Raw genomic sequence first — 27,855 nt, 5'->3', positions numbered from 1 at the left:
CCCTAAGTATTGAAAATAATCTTCTCTTAGAAGGCTAGATTGATTCCTTCCATCACTAAGTGTGATATTTGGCTTTCTCTGTGACACACCAAGAATTTGTATTGAAAATAATCTTCTCTTACAAGACTAGATTAATTTCTGTGATCGTTAAGTGTGATATTTGGCTTTCTTTGTGATGTTAGCTGGGCAATTCACAAATTATTGAGAAGATAAAAGGTGTAAATATCGATATCTAAGTTGCCATTCACCAATTGTTATCGTGATAAATGGTGAAACATCTATATATGTCATTTTGATAAGATGTTGTAGAAACTCTGATGTGACATTGAAAAGACCTTGTTGAAATCCCAAAACAAGGAGCAACCTCATATTTCTTTAACGACTTTTGGATAAGGACATCAATGGGCTTAAAGTTTTTTTGAGTATTACTTAAAAATGTTCAACATGGAACATACAAATGGTTGGAAGCACAACTGTGAGCATAGTAACCTAGAAAGGATGGCAAATTGAGATGTTACAAAAAATCGATGGCAAAAACTAAAGAAAGAACATCGTTTCTGTGTTGATTTGGTTTCTAGGATTGATCAACAACCGTTGTTAAATGTCCAAGAATAAATTATTAAACTAGAAAAGAAAGCCATTACTATAAAGCTCTCATTCCAAATATTACAAATTGAAATACTAATGGTAAAGAATGAATATTTAGATTAAGAAAAGAATAATTGTCTAGTACTTAACCACATTGACCATCCCCCAAGAGAATGACAAAAAATGAAAATAAAATATCATTGTCTATATGATTGAATATCATCTTGTCACGTAACTTGGAAGTCTCCTCAACATCCCATGATATCTTAATGAGGGTTAGAGTTAGTCCCGTTTACATAGCCCAAGGGCCAACACTAAGCTGACTAAACCACCATGTGTTCCCATGTGTCATAGCTCTTTATAGGTTTGTCCTATGATTGGTTGTTTCCCACCCTTAAACCATTACAATTAGCTTTAGAATCGTCTCAAACATCCTGATTATGACTAAATTATTTGTCTTTTGTATTGTGGTTCTCTTCTAATAAACTAATTGATTTTAGGTTAGTATGACAATAGTTCTAAGACGACCAAAGCATTGATAGATAGTTGAGACATATTTGCATCATTTCTTCTTTATTGACCTCCATATGAGCCCATAACTTTACAAACAAATTCAAAAGCTGATTCCAATGGTTCATAGTTAGGACAATTGGGAAGCCAATAACAAGCATAGCCTTAAGGACCCATTGTAAAATTGATGTCTAAAACATCTTCCAATAAGGAACTACTATGTAGTTAGGCTATGATAATTAGGACATCTCTATGTTGACCAAACACTCAAGACCTTACAATAACATCATAGAAAGAAGACTTGCATATCTAATATACAAATAATTAAACAATAAATATACTAAAACTATGCAGCCATACATGAAGATCATACATGGAGAAGACTTGCATATCCAATATACAAACAATTAAAAAATAAATATACCATAACTATTCAAGAATACATGAAGATCATACATGGAGAAGACTTGCATATCCAATATACAAATAATTAAACATTAAATATACCATAACTATCCAACCATACGTGATGATCATACATGGAGAAGACTTGCATATCCAATATACAAATAATTAAACATTAAATATACCATAACTATCCAACCATACGTGAAGATCATACATGAAGAAGACTTGCATATCCAATATACAAATAATTAAACAATAAATATACTATCCAACCATACATGAAGATCATGCATGGAGAAGACCTGCATATCCAATATACAAACAATTCAACAATAAATATACCATGAAACTTCTGGCCATACCTAGATCATTGAGGATCTCTCTCTAGTTGTAATTAGCAAGTCGTCGTCTTTTTTTTTATTGTAATTAGCTTACCCTAGAGGTAAGTCTTTTACACTATTGGTTTGAAACCCACATTTCTCACCTCTTTATTTATCTATAAATGTTAGTATCTTACCCTAGTGGTAAGTTGTTACACTATAAGCACTATGTATTGGATTCAAAACCTAATTATCTCACCTCTCTGTTACATACTCCATACATATCTCTTTTAATTCACTAGATGCCACTATAGAATGCAGTGGTTGAACCCGTGACCTCCTTGTCTTCATTAGACAGCCTTACCAATCAAGCTACATCGATCGATTTGGGATTTTTCACTCTCTCTCTAAAAGCACAAGATTATATTAATGGTATGTAAAATCTATTTGTTACAAGTTCTTAGTCTCCTCTACCTACCTATTTAGGAGAGGGATATCTTGTAAATCCATTAGAAGCCCTAAATATGCACTTGAGGAAATGATCCCCACATGCTCTAACATCCGTAAATTCTATATAAGAATGCCATTCAACTTCATCATATATGTTTTCACCCCATGTCTACTATCAAACATCAAAGTGTTACTCATATTCCAATTTTGTTGCAGTCCCCAATATCATAAAAATTAAAACAATATCTCTTGCTCGTCATTTGGACCATTGTTGAGGCCTCAAAGAACAACGGGTTAAAACTTGTCAAATAACTTATAAGTACTTCCAATTGATATGCTATATAGGACATTTAATGAACCTATGTGTATTATCCTCCAATAGAATGGTGCAAAAGAAGCATGTACCTGACCCTAGTGCTCGTCTCTGCTTTAGTGATAGCCAAGGTAATGATGTCATTGCATCATTGGTGATAAAATATATTTGTAGTGACCCATAACAAGCGTGTGCCATCCTTTAACCACCAATCTACCCAAGGTGTAACATTTGTTGTTAATGGCAAAGATCCATGCAACAATGATATATCTTATAATTTCTCCCAAATGAATCCATATTTTGGGGAAATACATAACTATTGTTTGACATCTCTCTCTCTCTCTCCAAAGGAAATAAATCGATGCAGAGAGAGAGAGAGGCTTGTCTTCTAAAAGCTCGAAGCCATCCACGAGGCAAATGGGTGATCTGATAACAAGGGGAATCCGATGTTTAGCCCATGGTAAGTTATCGATGAGGAATAAAGCTTATGAGAGTCACGAGTAAAGAAGGTGGTAGAGGCGAGCCACACACTCGAGGATCTAAAAGAACAATTGAGGAAGAATTGATCGACGTTGACATGTGTGTGTGTGTGCGCGTGCGTGCGTGCGTGTGTGTGTGTACAATCTAGGTCTATATGTATGTATGTATGTATGTATGTATGTATGTATATACTATATATGTATGCATGTGTATGTATGCTAATGCATGTATCATGTATGTATGTATGTATGAGTATGTATGCATATATCATTGTATGTAGGTACATATGTATTATGTATCGACTTTCACTGCTTATTGCTTTCTTTATTCCGAGACAGTTCAGCTAATCCATGACCACATTCTGTTAAGCTAAAGTCTGGGTTGGAATAAGTCGTCGATCTCCCCCCCTTTCTCTCTGCACAGTGCACACACCACCATTTCCTCTAACCCGAACCCTGATTCTGCTTCGCGTTTCTTCACCTTTCCTGCTGCTTGGGAAAGGGAGTCAAGGTAATCGCGCGAGAAAGGAAGACAGAATGCTCAAACAAATCAAAGTAAGCCTTTCTCCGTGCCAATTCCGGAGTTTCTCCTGCTTTTCATCCGTGCTTGGATTTGTTTTCTTCTCTTATCATCCATGGAATTTCTCCTGTTATAATTCTTCTCAGATTTTTTGGTACCCAATTTTGATGAAGTCTATGGACTTTCTGTGACCTAATCCATTAATTTAATCATTGCACAGATTGCATTGAGGCTTCGGTCTTCGAATGCTTATCACACAGGAAAAGGAAGAAGTAAACAGAACAGTAACATTGTCTACGGATTCTGTCTTGTCAAAGGAAAGTCAAAATATCTGATGGAAGATTATCATCATGCAGAATTCAAGAGAATCAATCGTTTGGACTTAGGGTTTTTTGCGATCTATGATGGTCATCTCAGCCATACTGTACCTCACTATCTGCAAAACCACCTCTTTCAGACCATCATTTCCCAGGTGGATTTTTTGTTGCTTGTTGTAGATATATCCTTTTTATATAGTCATTTTCCGTGCTAATTGTTTTGTGTGGGTCATCTCTAATGGTTTATTTATAAATGTGTATGGTTCTCTTGCATATCGTTTATGGTTTTGAAGTTTCTCCTGCCTGGTTTTATGATGGGTACTATATGATTCTCTTTTGTGATAGGTGCTAGGGTTTAGAATTAGAAGGAATCATATATTAGCATTTGTTTTCTTAATATCTGTTTAGTTAAATATGATATGCTAATGTCCAATGAAAGAGAGATAGATAGTCGCAATCTGTAGTTTGGAAGGATCATATGTACGATTCCATGAAAGAAGTTACGGGCGTTATACATTGGTTGTGATGGCTTGTACATAGCTCTTAATTTTTTTCATAATAGCTTCTGATTCCACTCATGGTTCTAACCCTTGATAAATGGTTGTGCTGTTTCCAGAGCGAGTTCTCGACAAATCCAGTTGATGCAATCCGGAAAGCATATGAATCGACAGACAATCTGATTTTACAGAAATCTCCAGATCTAGGGGTTGGCGGATCCACAGCCGTGACAGTTATGCTTATGAATGGAAGAAGGCTTCTTGTGGCAAATGTTGGAGACTCAAGAGCAGTTCTTTGTAGAGGTGGAAATGCTATTCAGCTTTCTATGGATCATGAACCAGAGTCAGAAAAGATGCACATTGAAAGTAGAGGTGGCTATGTGAGTATTCTTCCAGGTACATTCTCGTTCAACTGCATGAAAATGTTTCTTTTTGTATCGTTGGTCATATTTGACATCAAGAATGATAATACAATCTATTGCTATCAGATTTTGTTGTTTGTTAGCCGCTGTCTCTCTGTTTTCCTATTGTTTTAAGAATCCTAATTTGAGAACTTTTTATAAAGTTTATTTATTTAAAAGGTGAAAACATAGCCATGGAATTTTTATCAACAAAGAGATGTCTTTTGTAAATTCACTAACATTATTATTTTTAAATCAAAAGGAATTTTTTTGCTTCTACACACTTATCTTTAATTGAGCACATAAGATACATCACATCACTTTGGGCTGTGTTTTATGAGGATCTTTAAGAGTTTTTAGTTTATCTGAAAACTTCACACTTCTCTTTTCTAGGTGATGTGGCAAGAGTCGATGGACAGCTTGCAGTAGCACGTGCATTTGGGGATAAGAATCTCAAGGAACATTTGAGTGCAGAACCTCATATTGATGATAGGTGGCTTGATCAAACCGATGAGTTTGTCATCCTTGCCAGCGACGGGTTATGGAAGGTTAGTAAAATACATAATCTAAATACTTTCTAGATCACTTACTTTTTATGTTTAGAAATCTCTTTGTGGGAATATTTTTTGGCACATTTGATGATCGTATCAGAGAGTGTCCCTTTGTCACCAAATTGGTTGGAGGTTGGAAGGTAGTTCTATGGCATCCATGTTGGAATGGCAGGGGAATGATGTTGTTAAGTCCATGAGATGTGAGAGTCTCCATAGAGTTCCCTTTCCGTATCTTGTTTCGCTATCTGGAGCCAAGTTGGCCATTCTTCGTAACCACATGAGTGTGTCAAACTTATCTCTGATGTGCATAGTGACGATGCCATTCTTCGTAGCCAAATGAGTGTGTGTCAAACTTATCTTTGATGTGCATAGTGAGGATGGGCAATGAGGCTGTATAATTTGGGTCCACATCACAAATGCATATGGTTCAGAATATTTGATCAGCTGCTTCCAGTTGCTTCTGTGCCACCATTGGAGACATTAAATAGGCTCATAACATATACTCCTGTGATTGGCAATAGAGAACGGTAACATAAGTGTCTGTGCGAATGCACTATCAGCTCATAACATTTACATTTTACTACCTCCACCTCCGTGGGTTCAAGGTTATGTGAATGATCTCTATCAAATAACTAGTCCATAGGTGTGGTGGAAGGGTTGGACTTTTTACACTTTCGAACTAGATTTCCTGCTTAAACAAAGGATGTTCTTCTGGTGATGCGTATTAGGTATACTTTCAATAAAATTCCACTTAGACAAATGGAGAATTAGTCATTTTCTATTTGAGACATCATACGCAATCGAAATCACTGCTTCATTTGGTATGGACTTGTTCATTGACTAGAACTTTTATGCGTAAACAAACTCGACTCTAGTTTCCAAACACAGTTTGACAGTTTGGAAAATTGTTTTGGTTTTTTGGCCGTCTTCCTTTTTTGGCACTTGGGACCATTTTGGTAACCTGAATCCATCTTGTATTTGGGCAGCCATCTATTACTAACCATTGTTTCTTAAGTACTCTCTCAGACAATCTCTTTGTAATTGTTTTAAATTTGTTGAAATCTCTATACAGACACTTTATTTCAAGTACTGTTATGAACTGTAAGTTTGTAGATTGTGGGTATGTACTTCGTTTTGAAGTTCCCCACTAGAAATATAGATATTGATAAAAAATACTTTCTCAACTCATGATCTCACGTGAATTATTAATGAGGTAACCATTTGTGTGTAACACCTATGATTTTAACTTGTATCAACTTATCAAAAAACAATAGATATAGGTTTCCACATACGCTTTTTCAATGATTTTTTCTCACTTATCAAAAAACTGTGTTTCAATAATGGTCTTTTTTATAGCATGTTTCATTCAAATTAAAAAGAAGCAATTTATTTCGAGCTTTAGTCTTTTTCTGTAATTTGTTTCCAGGTTATCGAGAATCAAGATGCTGTTAACCTGATAAGTAAGGTAAAAAATCCTGAATCAGCAGCCAAGATGCTGGTAGAGGCTGCATTAGAAAGAAATAGCAAGGATGACATATCATGCATTGTGATTCGATTCAAATGAGTTTTTTGTCGCTGTAAATTTATACGTATAATAATGATCTCAAAAAACTAGCATCTCCTAAAAAGTTTGTTTACATGATGTGGGTTGAGAACAAGAGGGGTTCTCAGCACAGCAGATAGGCTTCATTTCAAATTCTAAATATTAATGGGGTTCTGTAGCCATGTGTATATTTTTATCAGCGTGAGCAAACAATTATTATCAAACTTTGAAAGTCTGGAGGAATGATACATTTCATATTTGACACTCATGGAATGAAGAAATTGTGTCACTTGAAAACCAAACACAGACAAACAGAGAGAGCAAGGAAACAATGCAGCTAAATCTATATATACTGCTGAAAATTTGATGATAACAAGGAATACACAATATTATGTTCACTTCATACCAAATGTGAACAGAATGTTAAGGGCTACCAAGCAGAACTTTTTGTAAGGGCATATATTTTGAGATGTGAAAATTTAAATATTTAAGCATAACAAGTATTAAGGTAAATGGAACAGCAATACGATAGTCAAAATGTGAGATACAAAAGCGATAGATAAAAATATGTTTATTAAAATCACTGAATGTGTTTGTATCCGTGACTATATATCCAATTTTAAACAAAATCTGAACAGTGCTGCTAACATGAAAGCTTTACCCGCCTTTAAAATACAAAAGATTTTACATGTTTCTCAAATGTCTGAGTACTTCCCTCATCCCAGTGAAAAAAAAAGGCTGACTACACGAATAATTTCTTTTATGGCTACAGCAACACGCATTCAGGCTAGACGGCAAATAACAAAAGGGATCCGTTTACGCATGAAACCATTGAATAGACACGACTATGCAATAATTTCCACCAGCAAATACAACAATAGAAAGAGTAAAAGGAACACAAGCAGCGTAGATATAAATGAGTAATCTAAAGTGTAATATCATCTTCAATTTATATTACACGCCATCAATGGTAATCGTACATGTGTGCAAACCCAAATTACTGAGGCAAGTCGGGCAGATCCCGCTTTTAACAAGTTAGAGCGAGAGTCAGAAAACCTACAAACAAATATGTGGTGTCAAAAAACACCATTGTTCGCAGGAGTGAGGATGAAGAGATTAAATGAACATAAGGAAATCCCGGGAATCCTTATGCACTGGTGAACTTGGTGACGGCCTTTGTCCCTTCAGAGACAGCATGCTTGGCGAGTTCACCTGGCAGGATAAGACGCACAGCCGTCTGGATCTCCCTGCTTGTGATAGTAGGCTTCTTATTGTATCGAGCAAGGCGAGCTGCTTCCTGGGCAAGCTTCTCAAATATGTCATTGATGAAGGAATTCATGATACCCATGGCCTTGGAAGAGATACCTGTGTCAGGGTGCACCTGCTTGAGCACCTTAAAGATGTAGATCTTGTAGGTCTCGATGCTCTTCTTCACTCTCTTCTTCTTCTTATCCCCTTCCTTGGCAGAGGAGGCAGAGGGCTTCTTCTCTGCAGCAGGCTTCTTCCCGGCAGGTTTCTTGCCGCCCCGAACAGACTTGGTGGCCTTCTGCTCAGCTTCAGCGGGAGCTTCTTTGGACTTGGGCGCCATGGCAGGGGCAGGAATTGAGTGTGATTGGGAACTAATTAGGTCAAGAGAGGATCTGCAGGAACAGAGATGAGGTTCCGAAGGTAGAAGACCGATTAACAGGAGCAGAATTGGATGTGGCCACGCTTTCGTTTATATACAGACGTGCGTAGAGGAGAAAGCCCATATCTTATATGTTGGACCAATCAGAGTGCGCGTTGAGGCCTGGGGCGGATCGACCCTCTTATCGCCGCACGATCCACTTGCTTGCATCTCCACCGTCCGATTGCAAAATGGCCCGATTTCAACAAGAAAAGACGAAAAAACAAAACAAAAACCAAACGAAAGAAAGAGATATGTGTGTACATACATACATTGTGAAGCCTCGGAATGGTGGCTTTGGAGATGCTTATGCTCTCCTCGCCCATATGAAAAATGAAGGATTGCGACCACCTACTTGTCCTTGAGAACTAGGCTTCAAGGGATGTCTTCTGTTACCATGTCCCAAGAAAAAGATGGTTCCATCATTCTCCCAAACCTCGGCCACGTTGTCCTGTGGAACTAGCCGAATAGAAATATATGCACGAAACGCAACAAACAAACCAAAAAGTAGGGCATATATACATATGGATGCATCTTTAAACCAAATCCTCTGCCTAGATAGACATAGATATATCCAAACTTATATATATATATATAAAGTAGGGCATATATACATATGGATGCATCTTTTAACCAAATCCTCTGCCTAGATAGACATAGATATATCCAAACTTATATATATATAGGCATTTTTATGTCACACTACCTCTTTGTGAGCGTTTGGCGTCCTTCACACGAGCAATTGTCGAATATTTATGAAGAGGACAACATTGGATATCACTATACAAGTGTTCTTCGAAAATCCTATAGGTTTTAGTTGCAAGATAACTAGAATGAGCGTCGGACCTCGTTCCCTAGAGCATCAATCGAGTATCTAAGTTTCTACCCAATAAATGTTTGTTTTTAAGAGACAAATATTTAAAACCTTGAATGATTCCTATAGATTGGTCGTGATTTCATGTAAATCGGTATTACATTCTTCATGAAATGCAACATGATATAATGGCAACAACACCATCGAGAGTTTACTCACAACTATCAAATTTAAGATTGACTTGGTAATCATCACTTCAAGGATTAGAGTAACTCTTATAATACACGAAGATGCATTCCAAGTAAATACCAATGTTGGAGACCTAGAGCATAGAAACAGTGTCTTTGATTTGAAGAGTGGAAGTACGTAAGGAGAAATTTTGAGGTTAAAGCTAGTTGGAAGTTGAGGTTATATCTAGATGGATGTGCTTAGGCCTAACGATGGAAACACACAACAACTTGGAACTAAACACATTTGTGGTCGAGCTAATCAGACAAAAGACCTTAATCTAGTGGTTGAGTGAGCAAGCCTGAGTGGATTGCACCAATAGAGCAACATATTTGTGTTGTTCGTGTCTAATTAATTGAGAGAATCATATATCGTGTTGTTGAGCATATTCTCACATTGCAAGTGGGCCATCAACAATATTATCGATTGGGTCAATTTATTGAGCGTCGTGCCACTTTGAACATGACAAAATGAAAAAGAAAAATATTTCCAAATGAAGATTCTCTAATTTCTAATACTTTCGAGTTTATTTTTCTAGATAAGTGCATGGGTGCAAGTTTAATTATTACCATATAGGTTGACTTCTCAAATCATGACTTCTCATGTGATTAAGTGCCACTTGGTGCCCGTATGTTTGCATGTGATGAATGCCAACCACACTGCTCAAATGAGTCGTCATGTATGGCAATTGCTAAGAGTATATTACAATTTACTAATCAATAGACCAAATACATAAAAACAGAAGAAAGGCGAATAGATTGGATTAAAGAACTTGATCCTCTCAACCATCCCCGAGCTATGATCAAGACATAACCAACATACCACCGACGTCCCATACTAACAAAAATTATAATGACTAGTACCTTCAAATAGGTAACACGATTGTTGCGATGAAAGCCTAGCCCACATCACTAGTGCCTCAAAACTTCAACCTTCTTATGTAATATGTTTTACGAGGGGAGTTAAGCTTCGTATTTATACTTCTTCCTCATCCCCTCAAATAAATGTGTTTTTCTAAAGACTCCATTCATTAGTTTTAAAGATCATGACACTACACGATCATATTAGAGAACATACCTATCACTTAAATTTTATAAATATTAGTGACCTACCCTTACCTACGTTATGTTTGCATATCAATAATGCATACAAATATGATTATGAAAAAATTGCACTTAGAATGCAATTATTCTAATACTTCACACTTGGTGGTGTGATATGCTAGGTATGTTTAAGCTTTCCATATGATACCATCTTGGCTCTTCAAATCAACAAGTTCCATGTGTTATAGATACAAAATTGTAAAATATCAATCCGATCATCCTTCTAATAATTCTTGAAGCATCACGAGCACTGTTCTAATGTCAGTAACATCAAAAACCATAGAATTTGGAAGATCTCGATTAAAATTGAAGGAAATTGATTTTGGAATCATTCAATGGATGTAATAATCCACAGGGATGATGTGGGAGTAACTTTGTTGAACCACATTTATCAGATGTATGAAGATAATTATCAATTGAAGCAACTGTAATCTATCCTCAAGGTATATGCACGAAAAATGGGGGGGCTGGGTTTAGGCTTGCAAAGTGTGCTCCAAACGCATTCGATCGATGTTGAGCTCTCATCCTCCTCAAATGTCAAGTATGTCTTGTCAATTAGGGTGTAGGGTAGTAGTAGGGTTACACAAGGATAAAGCAACATCTGGATGAAGGAGCCAACAACATGCGTTAAGGCATCAATGACGTCAGTTAAGGTAACAATGGCAAGGGTTGGTGGGGTCGAGGTATGCATTGCAAGGTAGGAATAGGGATAGGGAGAAGCATCAGGTTGAAAATGGGGGTCGAAGAAAAGTAGGACACATGCCAAAAGAAGTAGGGAAACACATTATTGGCGTAGATAGGAGAATGAGTAAGGAATTAGTCAATCTGATAGACAATGCGGGTTGGATGGAAGAGGAGGATAGGGCTCCTCTTAGCAGCAAGGAGATGGTTCTCTCCATATTTCACTGTGTCGAGGACTCGAGAGTGTGGGGAGTGGCAGAGGATTGGAATAATGAGGTTGGGAGGCAAACAATTGGGGGAGATCACTCTAGCCATGCATTATGGCATGTGATGAGTGAGGGTAGGCAGCAGGGGCTACAAGGCAGGTCGTCACAAAAATTGGACTATGCTAAGCCACGTATGACATGTTGGAAGTAGAAAACCTTCTGTAGGAATGTGGTCAGGCGTATAATGCATGCCCAAGATCAGGTCATGATAAAGAAATGGACATGAAAGTGAGCTCTGAGATACTAGAGGTTATTATGTCTGAGGAAGAAAGCAAAATTCTGAATGCGGCGATTGAAATATTAAAGAAATGCTCATTCATTTGTAAGCTACTTAGTGGTAGGTCTAATAGAGGTATGGTTCGTGACCTGCTGCAAGTAGCTCTTATGGATAGGGTCCCATAGATACTGAATGTGCATAATATGGGACAAATTTTCTTCCATGTTGAAGTTGACGAGGAGGGTGATGTATCGCGGATTATTGATCTGAAATTTGTAGAGCTCAAATATGGAAGAGCTCTTTTGTTGGAGTCGCATGCTAACTTCAACGCTATGGAGGAAGACAAAAATTTTGGTAATCCTCAGATGATTTCCATGGTGTTTCCAAAACTTCCTTGACAATTATACCCCTTGATGCCAAAGATTGGGGATAAGATTGGCACAATTTGTCCTTCAAAGGCCACGATGGTAGATAAAATCAGGGATTTCCCTAAGATTAGAGTGATTATGCAAAGCTTGTCCAAACTCCCCCCATAGTCAGGGTTCATGATGTAGAAGCGGAACTGATAGATGTGGAAGTGGAATACAATGGCTTACATGGACAAAGTTTTTGTTGTAAAAAGAAGGGCCATATTGCTAAGCAATGCCCCAGGAAGATCAATGGTCACGTGAGGGTGGGAAAGGACAAAGGGCAGGTAGCTAGGCAAGAGAATATAGGGGTGGAAGGTCATAGCACCATTAATGGGGTTGAGAAGGAGAAGGCTAAAGTAGACGAGACTCTGGTTTTGGGACGTAAAAATCAATTGCAACAAGAACGAACCACAACTATGCATCATGTAAAGTTGGGAAATAGTTTTGAGGCATTGCGGGAAGAGGAGGTTCTACTACAGGATCTAAGGACAATTAATGTTGAAGAGGTGGTAGTGTGCACACCCGATGTCATGCTAAATAGTGCAAATGTTAGTAGGGAAAATGTCATTAGCTCCCCCTTCACCTGATAAAGTGGAAGTATTAGACTATCGAGAGCGGTGAAAGAATGGTTACGCAATGGGAAGTATCAAGACAACTCACCCATTAGTTCTGAAACCCAGAAGTTGCAAGCAACAAGACAAGTAAGTATGGGGGTAGATGATCAAGTCCCGGTCAATTTTGTTCAGTCCAAAAGATCAGTAAGAGATCACTTTGAAAAGTGTGCAGGTTTAGCCAACATGTTCTCAAGATATTGACTGACTTGTGCCATGGGGAAGCCCCGGGGCTGAGGGTTTATGAGTTGTCACTGAACGCAAAAAGTTTCCGAATGTATATTTATCTTTTAATTTGACAGATCAAGAGGTTTCAGCCAACAATATGGAATGGATATCAAGCTCCATAGCAGGTAGGGTGCACAAGTACTTTAAGAGTTTGCCTATCACTTGGAATGAGGATAAATAGATTGTGAGGTGGATGAATATTAGAATTATATGTGGGCGGGTCAATGATTCATGCATTAAAAAGCAATTGCTACTATGCATAGAAGAGAGGGTAGACTCCCTCGATGAGGTGTTATACTTCCACGTGCAGGAACTAGAGGATGTTGTGAATGTATGTTGGAAGAGAAGAACCTCCATCAAGAGTTCAAAGTCTCGAGTTTCAAGGGGGTCCCATAGATTTTGTTGTTGCAAGAGCACCATCTGAGTGCGAATAGGATCTTGAGTATTGGCAATCCTCTTGAGGGGGATTGACATACGTTTGGTCCCCAACTCAGGGTGAGCATGGGAGGAAAGGGGGCGTTTTTACATTTATCAAGAATTCTCAAGACGTTGTCGTGTTGGGACAGGACACCATAATAGAGGGGTGTGCCATCTATCGGGAGAATAAACGTGTATGCGCCTAATTTGTCAATGAAGCGGGCCCTCTTTTGGAGGCAATTGGCTGATGGACTGGCGATTGCAGATGCGTGGATCCTCAAAGGGGACTTTAACATGACTATGTACAAAGAGGACAAGGTGGGGGGCATGCAAATGGTTGTGCAGGGGTTAGAGCTAGTTTCATGGGATTTGTTGTTGGGTCAAATGGGTGTGAAAGATGCTTGACATGTATTAAAAAAGCCACGCAGTTCGCTAAGCTTTTCAAGTGCAAACTATAGTATGAATGACTTTTGCATGTCTCGCATAGACAATATTTACATAAGCTCGGAATTGGAAAAATTTGGAACCAATGTTGAAATCATCGCAGGTTGAGCTTACTCTGATCATAAGCCGGTTAAGATAACGCTAGTAAGATAGAGGATGCCATAAGGGAATGCAATATAAGGATCAACATAATTTTTTTTGAGGATGAGGAGGTGAGAAGGAAGATAAGGAGCACATGGAAAAGTAATTTCATCTATAAAAAGCCTAGAATGAACTGTTGCTATAAGCTGAAGTTGATTAAGGAATATGGCTCAATGTTGGAGGATGTTTCGGAGATCTTGGAGGTGGTCACATCACACTATCGTGAGTTGCTTTCAAATAGCTCCAATATCCTCGAACAACCTGCATTGATAGAATTTGTGTTGGAGAGAATGCAACATAGAATTTCAGATGTGGCACGACCTCAGCTTTCAAGGCCTCTCTTGGAAGAAGACGTGGCGGACGCTTTGGTGGGTATTTGTAGAACGTCCTGTCTAGGATCCGATGAATTATCAAGAGATTTTTTTGAAATTTTTTGGGACGTGATCAAGGTTGATTTGGTTGATGGGCTAAGAGAGGCATGGGATGTTGGATGCTTACCTTTGCAATGTCAAGAGGGGATGATAGCTCCCATTCCTAAGGTACAAAGTGTAATAACTGATGCAAGTCAATGGAGACCGATCACTTTTCTCAACACTATATATATAAGATATTCGCCAATATACTAACCAAGAGGGTAAAACCCTACGTGCATGATCTAATCCATGTTGGACAAACAGGTTTCATGGAAAATAGATGCATAACTGATAATGTGTTGAGATTTTGGGAGGCGATTCCCTTGGCAAAGAAAACCAATCAACACATTGCTTATCTCATGTTGGTTGGACTTTGAGAAAGCGTATTACAGAGTTTAGTGTCCTTTTTTAGAAAAAGTCATGGAGGGGCCGAGATTACCCTCAAAATGGAGATCAACTGTGTTGTCCCTTTACAAAGGAAGCTTGAGTAGGGTGTTGGTGATAGGGCATCGCGGTCCATCGATTATGTTACGCAAGTCTGTTAGGCAGGGTTGCCCGTTGGCCCCCTACCTTTATTTATTTATTTTAGAGGCATTCTCTTTCTTTTTGAACATACCTGATGTAGGAATAAGGGGTTTAGTTGTCCACGCGAGCAAGGATATGTTGGACTCTGAGTATGCAGATGACATTATGCTCTACTTGCAAGGCAATGACAATAATTTACAGAAGACCGAAAGAGGTTTCTTGGTAAGTTCAAACCCATGACCACTTTGGTGTCCTGATGTTGATTTTCAATGGGTCCCGAATGGAATGGTTGTTTAGTATTTGGGCATGAGTAAAGCTTTCCCTTGCATTTAGGGTGGTTGTGGTTAACCATATATTTGTTGGCTACCATGTGGCACTTGATGGCATGTTGGATGTTAGACAAAGCTTGCACCAAAACCATTAAGGCAATGGTGGGAGGGTTCCTTTGGTCGAGAAGAGACAATGAGATGGCGTTAGCTAAAATGGTGTGGGGTTGTTTAATCAAGGCGAAGAACTAGTGAGGACTTGGGTTGGTGGATCATATTCACCAAAGTAAGGCTCTACATGGTAAGCTTATGGTGTCAAATCTGCAAACCGGACCAGAATTGTGGAAGGTGCTCCTTTGGAAAAGAGCCGACCTTTGGTGCCCAAGGAATGGTGGCCCTTGGCAGGCAAATATGTGGTGACTGTTCAATTCAAGCCTAAAGTTGAAAGAACCGACTAACACAGAGGACAGGGCGGTTCATGCAATAATGAAGGCCTAGTCAAGTTTAAGCCTAAACCCATAGGGACATGGATTTATAATGCAAAGTGGTAGCGCGTTCCTATGTGATGGGGTGAGACCTATCACAAATTCTGAATATTTTGAGGAGATTTGGCTTATGGTGGTGTGCTTATCGGTCTAGCACATTTGGACCAGGCCCTGTAAGTTTGTTTTTCAGTGGCAAAAGCTCTCATGCGGTGAGGTGATGCTAAATATCTAGTTTGAGCTAGTGACATGGTTGCATGGACGATATGACTCGATTTAGGGGGGATCAGATGATGCACAAAGGGCGAAGTCTAAGTTCGTGTTGAAATGGGGGGGTGGTTCTCCCATGTCGATCAAATCTTCAACGAGACCAAAGTGGAACTACCAGGTGCCTAGGTTGTTGTTTCCACGGATGGCTCCCAATATTGTACATGGGATGTAAATATGTAGGTATAGCTAAAAAAAGAGTACGTTTGGATGAGTAGAGATGGTGTAAATTGGGGTTTGTTTCAATTTTGTTGGGGATAAGGTCCGTGTGAGTTTTGTTGGTTTTAGATGTTGGCCAGCGTATGGAGGACAAGTGGGGGATGAGTTGGGAATGGATGTTAGTATTGGTTATTAGTGATAATTATAATAGGAACGGACGGATCCGGAATAGTTGCATCGATCTGGATCCGGACCGATTCATAGTCGGTTGCCAGTTTGGCATCGTTTTGTAATCAGAACCGGATGCCTATAAAAGGATCTGGAAAGCAATGTAATGAACACAAAAGTAATATAAGTTGAATTTGGATTTCAGTATTGTGTATCTTGTCTACTACCGTCCGTGCCTTATTTTATATTTTACACGTGTTAATCAAACAGGGATATATTGCCATACCAGGACCGATCCGGAACAACGGATTAGTATCTTATCACTGCCGGTTAACATCCTACCGGTAACCACCCCTTTGGTGAAGTGATACGGAAGGACACCTTGTGTTTGTGGCTAGTCTGACCCAGGATAAACATTAGAGTTGTTCCTCCGTGTTGTATATATTGATCCCATTGTGGATTCGAGTTGAACTTTGTTGTATTCGGTTTGCTAACTAATGTGAAGTAACATTTTTTTGGATATAAAAAATTCAATTGAAGCACAATGTTGAGGCCACCCAAAAACATTGTAAAACCAATTCTAGTGTCTTTTGCATTCTAGAAAATGCCCAACAATGTATTTATCTTGGTGCTCTGACACCATAGGTGAGAGAATATGCTACAATTTGATCCTATCATATTTTTCAGAATCAATGCAAACAACGCGATACTCGAGAATGGGAAGTGAATTTGATGTTATTCAATGGTATGATGGTCCACATGTTCATTTTTTGAGTTGAAGGCAAGGTAGCACTATCTCACTCGACGTTTTGACTTATATAAAGAAAACAAAAAAATTGTTCTTATGTAGACAATTTTGGAATACAACCCTTAACAATATATCATTTCATGCTATATAGAAATAATTGTTAAGCCTAGAGGAGTGTTAGTCATGCAAAGAGTATATAAGTATATCACAATATACGAAGAATACAAGCTTAGACTATGCCATGGAAGATATAAATACATAATAAGCGCAAAATCCCTTCATGTGGGTTGTGCCTTGACATGGTTTAAAGTATAGGGAATAAAATATGTATTGGACCTTGTAGGTGATGGTATGCAATATGTGATCATCGAGGATAGATCGCTCGAGGCACTAAGAATGAAGTAAGATGTTAAAATGTCAAAATCATATTATCACATTGCAAATGTTAATCCTTGATGATGGCCCTGGAACAAGGTTTAAAAAAGCAAGAACATATCCAATTGCATGTTACTACCCCCTCGAGCTTTGGCTCTTGGGGGGCTCTTGACAAACCTTAACACTTACTAGAAGTTGCTCACACAAGTTAGTTGTTCAGGTGGCATCGCAACATCATCAACTGAATATGAAGATATGCAAGGCGTGCAATGAAAATCTAGTTGAGGATGAATATGACTTATTGCATGGTCAACATATAAGTTGATTCAAGAGAAGTATGGTGACTTTGTTAGATGAACATGATAATTTAAATGTCATACTCAGATCTTCACCGAGAAAGGCGAGCACATATGTGCTATGTGAGATATGGGAGAACTTGTTGGCAGTAGTTCGTGGCCAGTATGATAATATGCATGGTTCCCCAAGATTGTGAACAAGAGAAGGAAAAAGCTTCGTCACTTATGGACAAAGTTGCCCTCGTTCATAATGTCAACTCAAGAGCCTCAATGACACTATCGACTTCCATGGACTCTTTCTTGAATATTAACAAATTCCAACACCTTCTACAAAGTTCGATATTTGGTCTTAGGATTATTTTACATCATTGTACATAAAAAGTTGTAACCTTCTGGGCTGACAAGTTCAAGTTGTAGCCTTTGGGCGTTTTTTCTTAATACTATTAAAGAAAAACTTCTATAATAATAAAATTGCGAACACATATGTCCATACATTTTTCCCATTGAGAGTTTTTATTATAGAGTAGTAATCCCCCTTCTTAGGAAGGAGACGCATGCAAGGTAATATGTTTATTTGGCCCCATATGTCAGAATTGGCCTCCTTGTGGATGGTAAAAAAAGGTCACATTCAACCTATAGCTAGATGTGGTAATCAAGATATCTTTATTTTGTAATCAATTGAGTAGTGAGTATAATATTTAAGGTATTTTTTTAACATTATAATGTTTTATGCATGTATTATACATATTTCTCTCACCAATACATCAATATTAAACAAGAAAATAAGCAATTTGAGAGAGTAACTCGTAGTTTTAGTATGTATAATAGTACCATTCATAATCTCTTACATATAACTAGACGTTAGACATGCATATATAACCAACCGTTGCTTCACATCCATTGCATATGGTAGATTTATTTAACAATTATTTAGCAACATCATTGATTTCCAACACATTCTATTGGCAATGGCAATATATCCACAACGTCAAATATGAACTCATAACATCAAGGGTTCAAAATTTAGAGTTATCGACCTCATCAATCCGATGATACAAGAACTACGAGATCGCCTTGGTGTTGATGACATGTAGGAGTTATAGATTTACCACAGAACTTAAGCCATCAAATAATGAAAGTGGAATTAGTTGTCATCTAGCTCATGGGAGCCATTACAAATGGGCGATTATTTAGCCTTGTCATTGTAACATGGTCAAATGGTTGCTACACCAACATGCTCACGAATTCAACATGCACTTTATAATTGCTTCCATGTGGATGTAGTATAATGAAGGAATAGATGCATATTTTTACTATTGTACAACTAGGAATTTTGAGTTTGAATGCACGAGAATAGGGTGGGCAAGAGATTTATTTGTGTTGGTGAAGGTTGAAGACAGACCTTAGACAAGGAAATTCTCAACTTCACACTCTAATGCTATTTTTCACTTTTTGATGATTGAGAGCACTTGATAGGGAGGTTCATTCATGAACTATATACATTGAGGTTACAATGTTTTCCAAAGGGGCACAACTCCTCGTGCAAGGATTGTCTAATTATATTTGAATAGTTCAGAAACACCTATTGTCCAACTAAGGGACTATTTTGATAAATGTTTGTTTACAAGAATAAACATTTAACATTTGACACTTGGTGGAATATGGATGTCAACATATTTTAGGGGGCCAATTGATAATGATTGATGGAAGTCAAATTAAAGAAAGTTTATGGGCAATAACTAAATATGAACCTTCATTGGGTTTGTATATTGTATTGACAGGTCGTAGAAAGATAAATAGATGTTTAAAATGGATCAATTAGTCACATACTACTTCTTTCACCATTGTCAACCAACTTCAACAAGTGATGCGTATTTGTTATTAAATGATTGTGATCAAAATGCTACTAAATTTTGATCAATTTCTATTATTGAAACGAGTGCCAATCACATTATGAGCTTGTATGCGTGGTCAAATTTTACTTCTATTGAAGACTTATAAACGAACATATTTAACTTCTCTTCAATGTTTATAGTTATGACCACATGCTTCTGGGTTCTAATGTAAAGGAGATTATTGGACGGGAAGGTTATGCATACCGTATAGAGGATGTCTAGAAGCCTGGTCTACTTACATTAGTTATGGCATATTTATTTCTTGTTATAACCCATACGTGTGAATTGCTCTCGTTATGTTTGTGGAGTGTGGAAACAATAATACTCGGACACCCACTATCATTCGAGCCATTTGAACTATTATTAAATTAGAAAAGTGTACAACCATCAACAATGCATAGAAAGAAGAACGAACATGTCAGGAGGCACAAGAGTGGGCAAAGACTTGGTAAATGTGAAGTGAATGCTTGAGGAAAAATAATGAATGTATTAAAGGATGTACAGACTTAAAACTTACGTACATAAATACACAATCATGGAAACCGAAGATTAACAATTTGTTAGCAAAGCACCTACATGGGGTGATTGCAACAATGGGTTTTGATACCAAGGGATGTTTAGCTCATCGTCTGCCATAAGCTTCCTTATGTTTTGCTGTTGTGTTTGTTACAATATGCGCGAAACAACTTTGGGCAAGAAGCAGACACATTTAGGACATGGGGCGTTATTAGCACGACTCTTGCAAAGAGGAGGGGTTATTGAGTGAAATTCATGTGAAGATGGATTTCTGGCCGGCGTCATTGCCAACAAGTGTGTGTGTGTTTTGGGGGGGGGGGGGGGGATGGGCATAAGGACAAATTAATTCACAATGGTCTTCACATGGCCGGCCTATAACAATTTTTGAAAGTTTAAAAAATATTTGGTAAGCTGATGTGGGCGGGAAACTCAAAAGACTCGGGGGGGGGGGGGGGGGAGAGGGGGAGATCGGACGGTGAGAAGGCTCGTAGATCGTGCGGTGGATACAGTCGATCCGACCCACGGCTCAACTCAAAATCTGATTGGTCCAATATTACCCCCCCATTTCAATATATAAAACCAAGCGCAGTGCGACGTCTTCCATCATCGTTTGCGTATCTGTCTATTCTGTCTCCTAAGCATCTATCCTAATTAGTCTTTCTGTGTTTTAATCCCTCCTTATTATCTAGCGATGGCGCCCAAATCCAAAGAAGTTCCTGCAGAGGCCGAGCAGAAGGCGATCAAGTCTGTGAAGGGAGGCAAGAAGCCTGCTGGAAAGAAACCTCTTGCGGAGAAGAAGCCTTCTGCCTCCTCTGCTAAGGAGGGGGACAAGAAGAAGAAGAAAGTGAAGAAGAGCATCGAGACCTACAAGATCTACATTTTCAAGGTGCTCAAGCAGGTGCACCCTGACACGGGTATCTCTTCCAAGGCCATGGGCATCATGAATTCCTTCATCAATGACATATTTGAGAAGCTCGCTCAGGAAGCTGCTCGCCTTGCTCGATACAACAAGAAGCCTACCATCACTAGTAGGGAAATTCAGACGGCTGTTCGCCTCATCCTCCCAGGAGAACTCGCCAAGCATGCTGTCTCTGAAGGGACAAAGGCCGTCACCAAGTTTACCAGTGCTTAAGAAGGCAGCTTTCTTAGCATCTATACTCTGAAAACAAAGGTGTTTGTGAACACCACCATTTTTCTGTGAATTTCACACTCGCATCGGTTACGTTTGTGTCTATGTGGTAATTCATGTCAAACAATAGTCACAGTGTTGTTTCATTTGTGAAAGGCGATGGTTGTCATAAATGTAAATTTTGTTCCTCTGTTTTGGTGTTACCTCTTGACATCTATTATGAAGTTTAAAGTTTTTCGTCTGAGAAGTAACTTAATTTTTGATTTGTATGTTGAAGGATTCTATGATGTATGGTGGTGGTGATCCTTATAGTTAAGAGCATGTGGATGATTCTGGATTGTAGGGTATTGTTATACTCTGGATGATGGTAACACGTTATAATTGAATTCAGTTATAGAATGTTCAATTTTCCTCACAATGAGAGAGGAATTTAATATGGCTTCACGTGCTTATGTTGAACGATCTGCAATTGAAGTCTCAATTTGGCATTGCAGTTATGTGAAAATACCATTGAGCTTGAGCTTGAGGTATTCATTCGCTCATTCTACTTGGATATTGTGTTTGAGACTGAGGTTGCTAATATTTAATATCTTCAAATGGATTTTGATGGAGCATCTGACTGATGGAGGAACGGCATAATTTGCATACCACTTTAATAAATAACGAATTCCGCAAGTCAGAGGAATAGAAGCTATAGGAATGACGATGTGTTGTGTATCAGGGCAAAACTTAATGGAACAATTTGATTTTTTTTTCTTCTGGTGGAACCATTTTATGTTCATTCCTTCTTTGAAGTGTTAGTTCTTAATTCTGTCGAGGATTTGTTTGTTTGTTTGGGTGTGTTCAAACCGTCGGTTACAAACAGTTTTTATAAGTAGATGTTTGTGAGGCTTGCCTTCAGAGTTAAAAAAAGTAGCCAATTGCAATCAGTGATATTTGATACTCATGAAGTGGTATGGATTTTTAAATTTCGAAGGTAGTTTGAGAAAGTTGGGATTGGTGTATTCCATGGGACATGAACAATAAGTTCCAAGTCTATTATGTGATCAACAATTTGGTTGGGAAGTCGATGGATTTCGACTAGCAATTATTGTTGGGACGATGAGGCTTCCGATCGATAAAATTTGCTTGGGATGCGAGGAAGCCTTTCAAAAATTGAATGTTTCTATAGGTAGGATGATTCTATGAAGGGGCCTTCATGATTGAGAGCATTGGATTGCCCAAATTATGGTGTGTACTGCAATCCAAGGTGTCTACAAGAACGAGAAATAGATGGGCGTGACAATAACGATATGATCGGTTTACTCTACTTTCTTTTGGGCACCACATATGGTGGATACTTAAATACAACAATTTGGCACGAGGAGTCGCCTTTTCTCTCTCTTTCTACGTGACAATCTTGGAAGGTTTGTTCATCGTAAAAACAAGGATCTACCTTTGAGTTTGTAATGGTAGCCGAGGTCCTTGTTCACCGGGAGGGTGGAATAAGTTTGATCATGACAATCGTTGGTCATTTGTCGGAGGAATCATTTCGGAGGGACTCTAATACTTTCTATAGCTCTTGGACATGTGTTTCTCAATGCAGTAAAATGTGTGTCTGTGTGTGTTATGTTATAATGGAAAGGTTAGCCCTAGAAAATAGGCCACAGATAACAGTGGTCATATAGACATGGCTCATGGCCCCTCAGCCGTTGCAGAAAAAGAAGAAGAAGAAGAAGAAGAAGCAGCAGCAGGAGGAGGAGAAGCAGAAGCAGGAGCAGGAGCAGAAGGAGAAGGAGAAGGAGAAGGAGAAGCGGCCGGCGAGGAAAAAGAACAAGACGAAGCTGTCTCATCGACCTCGCAATGGCCATGGCCATGACCATGACCACATCATCCTTCTACCCGGCAGTCTCCCTTGGTTCAACATCTGTTCCGCCCGTAGCCATTTCTTCCACCTCCTCCTCCTCAGTCTCGCGCTCTGTCACTGCCTCTGAAGAGCGAAGCCTCCACCTCCATCGCCGAGCTTTACTCTCTTTAGCTACAGCAGTATCTTCATTGCACACACTAGGCACAGCGCCTGCGCTAGCTTCTTCCGTTTCGAAGAGAGTCAGGCTAAAAGATGTGGAGAACCCGAAATTGCAAGAAGCTCTGCGTGCTGCTGTCGCCGGAGACCTTGAAACCGCGGAGAAGATATTCTCTGAGCTTATCCTTGAAGATCCTAAGAGTGCGAGCGTTTGGTCTAATCGTGGAAGTGTTCGTTTATCTCTCAGACTTTTTGAAGAAGCTCTGTCTGATCTCAACAAAGCTGTTGAACTTGCTCCCGAGGCTCCTGTGCCGCTCCTCAATCGTGCCATAGCTCTCGAGGTTATTATTTACATTCTTCTTCGTCTTTGTCCTTTCCTTGTTAAACTTTCGTGAAGCTTTAATTCTCAGAACAGAAGTAATATATATGCAAAAATGAAAACAGAACTTTGTGTAAATTATAACGTGGAAAGAGGTGCATTACGCAAGACTACTATTCATGTTTCTTCTTCTTTGTCTTTTCTTTCTTTAGTTAAGTGTTCTTGGAGTCTTGATTCTCATAGAATTAGAATGTATGCAGAATAGAATAGCAAAATTGATGTGAGCTATAGCATAAGAAAAGCACGTGCATTGTTTGTATCAAAATTCGTAGACACGGATTTTATTGTAGCTCGCTGATTTGAGCTTTCTTCTTTTGCAAACATTTGATTTGAAGCTTCTTCTTTGTTTCGGCCTCATAGTTAAGGTTTTGTTAACTGTATATGCAACGAACAACCTTCTATAGAAAGCATCTGCCTGCTTTGTTTCAGAAGTCACAGCATTAGATTTTGAGGTTGATGTGAATGTCCTTGGCGTTTTTAATTTGCCTTTTGAATGTTGATTAATTTCGAAGCAAGTATACACAACTTTGAACGTTCATTTGCTCTCTTATTTGAGCTTATTGATTAGCCGATTGATTATTCTCATTGAAGTCAGAATGCATATGCAAACATAACTTATTCAACATGCGATAGAAGTTAGGTTAAGTAAGTATCTTCCTAATTTTCTGCCCTAGTTGAGCTTTTTGAATGTTGATTGATGTTCCGTATCTAGTAAAAATTTATTTGCAACAATTAAATCTAAAGTTTGCAGAATCATCCCCAGTAACCTTTGAGTTTAGTAAATATGTTTTTATTTATGTCTAAAGTAAAACTTTGTAATGTATTGATTCTTGTTCTAGATGGAATGAATGTGCTAACACCAAGTTAAATACAAAGCGCACACATTCTTTGCATTTAGATCACATCATCTGTGCATGGAAATGGTGATAGTTTTGTTTGTTTCTATATCTCTCTTCTGGATGTTATTTTTTATGAGTATATCTTGTGTGAACCCCAACCCTGAGCCCCCCATTTTGAGTTGTGCCAGTACACAATGTCTCAATGATGCAATATTTTAGTAAACCAAGTTTGTGATGTCTATGCAGTTGATAACTGCTCCCTTTTGTATGGGTTGTAGTGGTATTCATCTGTGAGGACAACTTGTAAACATATGCAGAATCAAACTAGTCACTGAGAGACATTTCAAACTCGAGGAGTTTAAAACTGTTCTTAATGCTACTTGAGAACTCCATAAGTCAGAACTGCTTTTTGAAAGCTCATTATCGGGCTCTGTAATGCCAATAACTATAGTATATTATTACCATAAAACATATTAACAATTGCAGTTTTATAGAAACAAGCAGCATAATTCAAAGTGTTTGATTTAACATAATTTGACCGAACACACTTTTTTAGCTAAGCTTACCTTTGTTCTCTGGTATGGTCAATAGTTGTTGCATACTCTGACCATGACTAATAACTATAGGACCATCATTAAATATAGCAAGTGCCGTTTTATAGAAACTAGCAGCATATTCCAATTGTTCTATTTAACATAATTCAAGAAGACAAACTACTCTCTCTGTCCTCACTATTGTGCTCTGCAATGAGCAGTGATTAGTGGAATTCTGATTATGACTAATAACTGTAGGATAGGATCATTGTCTAATGTATTGTCAATTAATGTTTTATAGAAGCAAGGGGTGTAAAGTGTCCTATTTAACTTCTTTATATGAAAGGGTTAAACGTCTCAATGATGCAGAATTTAGTAATCCAAGTTTGCGATGTTTAAGCAGTTCACAACTGCTCCCTTTTGTCTGGGTTGTAGTGGTTGTCATCTGTGATAACAACTTGTAAACAAATGCAGAATGTATTAGTCACTGAGAGACATATTGAGCTTGAAAGGGTACAATCATCACCAAAAATAGTATAAAAAACTGTTCTATATAAAGAAGTGGTATAAAACCAATCATATGCAGGTAACGTATTCTATGACTTATATGCTAGAAACCTTTACAGACATATTATCTCCGGGTATAATTATCAACGATGCCTTGTTGCACGTGAGAGCATTAATTAGCTCCCTTGTGGTGGTATTCTTTTGTAAACCTCATCTGTGTAATTCCAATAGTAATAACCCGTTTTCTATGTTAAGTTAATCATTCCTTCCTATTTTACGTAATTCTTGGATTCAACTATTATCTACTTCCACCATATATATTAGCAATAAGGTTGTAATTGGCCATTTTTTTACATTTTATTCAGTCAAAGAAATTTCATCAGCTCACTTTTTATTATTGAAAATCGTTTGAGTGCAATAGTTGGTAGAATGCGAAGATGCAAATGGACATGTATATGTGTTGCTTCTTTTATTAAAATGTCTAGGATTATTATGATGCTTGCAGGCTCTTGGGAGATTTGAAGAAGCTATTAATGACTGTAAGTCTGCGATCGAGAATGACCCAGAGGTATGGTTTTTTAATTCTGGCGGTACTGTATGCAGCTTGGTTTAACACTTTTATTTTACACTCTTCTTTTTGTCATTCAGGAATATGCAGCTTGGTTTAACCTTGGAAATGTGGATACACGAATAAATAAGTTTGATGATGCCTTGGTTGCATATGAGAGAGCTTCCTTGCTTGCTCCAGGCATTGCTGGGTATCGGTTAAAGGAGGCATTAACTCTTTTTCAGGTGTGGAACTGAAGTGTAAAATGGTCATTCGTTGACTTCTTGTTATTGCAAATATTCATTGTTTCATGATAAATTTCATTCTCCTATGACTAAGTCGTTTTGCCATTTTACACGATATCTTGTGGATCATACTCAAAATATCAACATTGAGAATGTCCAATTTAATACCAATTGACAATACTACATTGTACCAGAAAATATTGCGGCAAATTGATGCCATGTGGAATATTTAAAGACAGGAGAGCCAAAAGACTAGATGAAGGACATTAATAATAAATTGGGAGACTTTTTTGATGAATTTGACTCTGTAATCATTCAAAATCTTTTTACCTTTGAAGCTTGAAAAGCCAGAAGATGCCAAGAAACTGATGCAAGGACTTGTCCGGAAATATCCAAATTATGCTGAAGCACATGCTGCCCTGGCAGCAGTTCTATGGAGTGAAGGTGAGGTTAGCAAAGCTGAGGGCCAGTTTTCTGAGGCTACGCGAAGGGAGCCTCTGTACAGAGATATTAGGTGAGCTCTGATTGTTACTTAAATGGATAGTATGCATGCATTCTCAGTATGCTAAACACTATGTATGCCTCTTATCAGATGGGTCAGTGCAGAGCTTCAATGGCCACCAAATATGATCAAAGCTATGGAAAACTTCCTTTCATTAATATGAATGCTGAAATTGTATATATACATTCTAAACTCAATATCAGTATATATTCATTGGTGGCTGATGATCTCATTGCAAAAAAATCTTCATTTGTTATAAGGCATGTCTATACAACATGAAAATGACGTTTTGTAAAATTAAAAGTGGACACAACTCCAGTGCACAGTACCGCTCCATATGGTTAGACAACTTGGAACTGTTTTGAAAATAAAAAGCAGAATAATACGATAACCAAATATAATAGCAGAAACTACTTAGTAATTTAAGAATCAAGTACAATTGAAGAGATCGTTTGGATCTCACAATATAAACTTGTAAATTAATGATCTCCTAATGTGAATCATTAATAGTACATAGCAACTCAATTAATGTAATCCATGGCAACTAAATCACTACATTTGCATGTCACAATAAAGTTATAAGCCACACCTGATGAAAGCTACACTAAAGTATCCCCCTTTCCCCTGATGTATTGTGCACACAGCATTTTCTTAGAACTAACAATAGCACTGTAACCTTGGATCAGAATTTGATGCATTTGATTTGTTTGATGAGCATATGCAAATTCAATATTACACTGTCATACTCCAAGAAACAACATTATTACTAAAATTTTCTTCTCCAATCTTAAGCTCATTTTATCCTAGTCTTTTTGTGGTCTAGAAACAGCATTATTAGTAGAATAAATTTGCAACTCCGATCCTTTATTCACAAACCCTTCCCAATTCATGATTATTTTGTTCTAGCCATGAGGTGAGGACTTCTTTCGTTTACGAACA

General features: G+C 38.1%; 4 protein-coding genes across 4 annotated transcripts; 3 read left to right on the top strand and 1 right to left on the bottom strand.

The window, feature by feature from the left end:
- Positions 1–3,474: 3,474 nt before the first annotated feature.
- Positions 3,475–6,991, top strand: LOC147859890 (putative protein phosphatase 2C 58). The gene is made up of 5 exons (XM_087324721.1): positions 3,475–3,623; positions 3,809–4,060; positions 4,522–4,798; positions 5,197–5,351; positions 6,781–6,991. The coding sequence occupies exons 1-5, from the start codon at positions 3,606–3,608 to the stop codon at positions 6,916–6,918; spliced, it is 840 nt and encodes a 279-aa protein (XP_087180847.1). The 5' UTR covers positions 3,475–3,605; the 3' UTR covers positions 6,919–6,991.
- An 827-nt stretch (positions 6,992–7,818) lies between these two features.
- On the bottom strand, positions 7,819–8,519 carry LOC147859889 (histone H2B.11-like). Its single transcript, XM_087324723.1, has one exon. It carries the CDS (start codon positions 8,483–8,485, stop codon positions 8,045–8,047), a length of 441 nt encoding a protein of 146 aa, XP_087180849.1. The 5' UTR covers positions 8,486–8,519; the 3' UTR covers positions 7,819–8,044.
- A 12,372-nt stretch (positions 8,520–20,891) lies between these two features.
- LOC147859888 (histone H2B.11-like) lies at positions 20,892–21,497 on the top strand. The gene has a single exon (XM_087325041.1). It carries the CDS (start codon positions 20,925–20,927, stop codon positions 21,363–21,365), a length of 441 nt encoding a protein of 146 aa, XP_087181167.1. The 5' UTR covers positions 20,892–20,924; the 3' UTR covers positions 21,366–21,497.
- Positions 21,498–23,079: 1,582 nt separating this feature from the next.
- Positions 23,080–27,139, top strand: LOC147859887 (uncharacterized). The gene is made up of 5 exons (XM_087324722.1): positions 23,080–23,705; positions 26,128–26,190; positions 26,271–26,414; positions 26,753–26,928; positions 27,007–27,139. The coding sequence occupies exons 1-5, from the start codon at positions 23,205–23,207 to the stop codon at positions 27,077–27,079; spliced, it is 957 nt and encodes a 318-aa protein (XP_087180848.1). The 5' UTR covers positions 23,080–23,204; the 3' UTR covers positions 27,080–27,139.
- Positions 27,140–27,855: the final 716 nt, after the last annotated feature.

Source organism: Azolla caroliniana, unplaced genomic scaffold (genome assembly GCF_043228905.1).
Source record: "Azolla caroliniana isolate FFs.n. ecotype wild unplaced genomic scaffold, voAzoCaro1.0.p SCAF_9, whole genome shotgun sequence".
NCBI lineage: Eukaryota > Viridiplantae > Streptophyta > Polypodiopsida > Salviniales > Salviniaceae > Azolla > Azolla caroliniana.
The sequence above is the reverse complement of the archived record's forward strand: the minus strand, read 5'-3'. Positions and strand labels throughout refer to the sequence as shown.

Excerpts from the sequence above, each read along its gene's own strand:
- LOC147859890 (XM_087324721.1), top strand. Across the intron at positions 4,061-4,521 it reads TTCAGACCATCATTTCCCAG|AGCGAGTTCTCGACAAATCC; the intron begins GTGGATTTTTTG and ends TGCTGTTTCCAG. Across the intron at positions 5,352-6,780 it reads CCAGCGACGGGTTATGGAAG|GTTATCGAGAATCAAGATGC; the intron begins GTTAGTAAAATA and ends ATTTGTTTCCAG.
- LOC147859889 (XM_087324723.1), bottom strand. The coding sequence starts at position 8,485 with ATGGCGCCCAAGTCCAAAGAAGCTCCCGCTGAAGCTGAGCAGAAGGCC.
- LOC147859888 (XM_087325041.1), top strand. The coding sequence starts at position 20,925 with ATGGCGCCCAAATCCAAAGAAGTTCCTGCAGAGGCCGAGCAGAAGGCG.
- LOC147859887 (XM_087324722.1), top strand. The coding sequence starts at position 23,205 with ATGGCCATGGCCATGACCATGACCACATCATCCTTCTACCCGGCAGTC. Across the intron at positions 26,191-26,270 it reads CGATCGAGAATGACCCAGAG|GAATATGCAGCTTGGTTTAA; the intron begins GTATGGTTTTTT and ends TTTGTCATTCAG. Across the intron at positions 26,415-26,752 it reads AGGCATTAACTCTTTTTCAG|CTTGAAAAGCCAGAAGATGC; the intron begins GTGTGGAACTGA and ends TTACCTTTGAAG.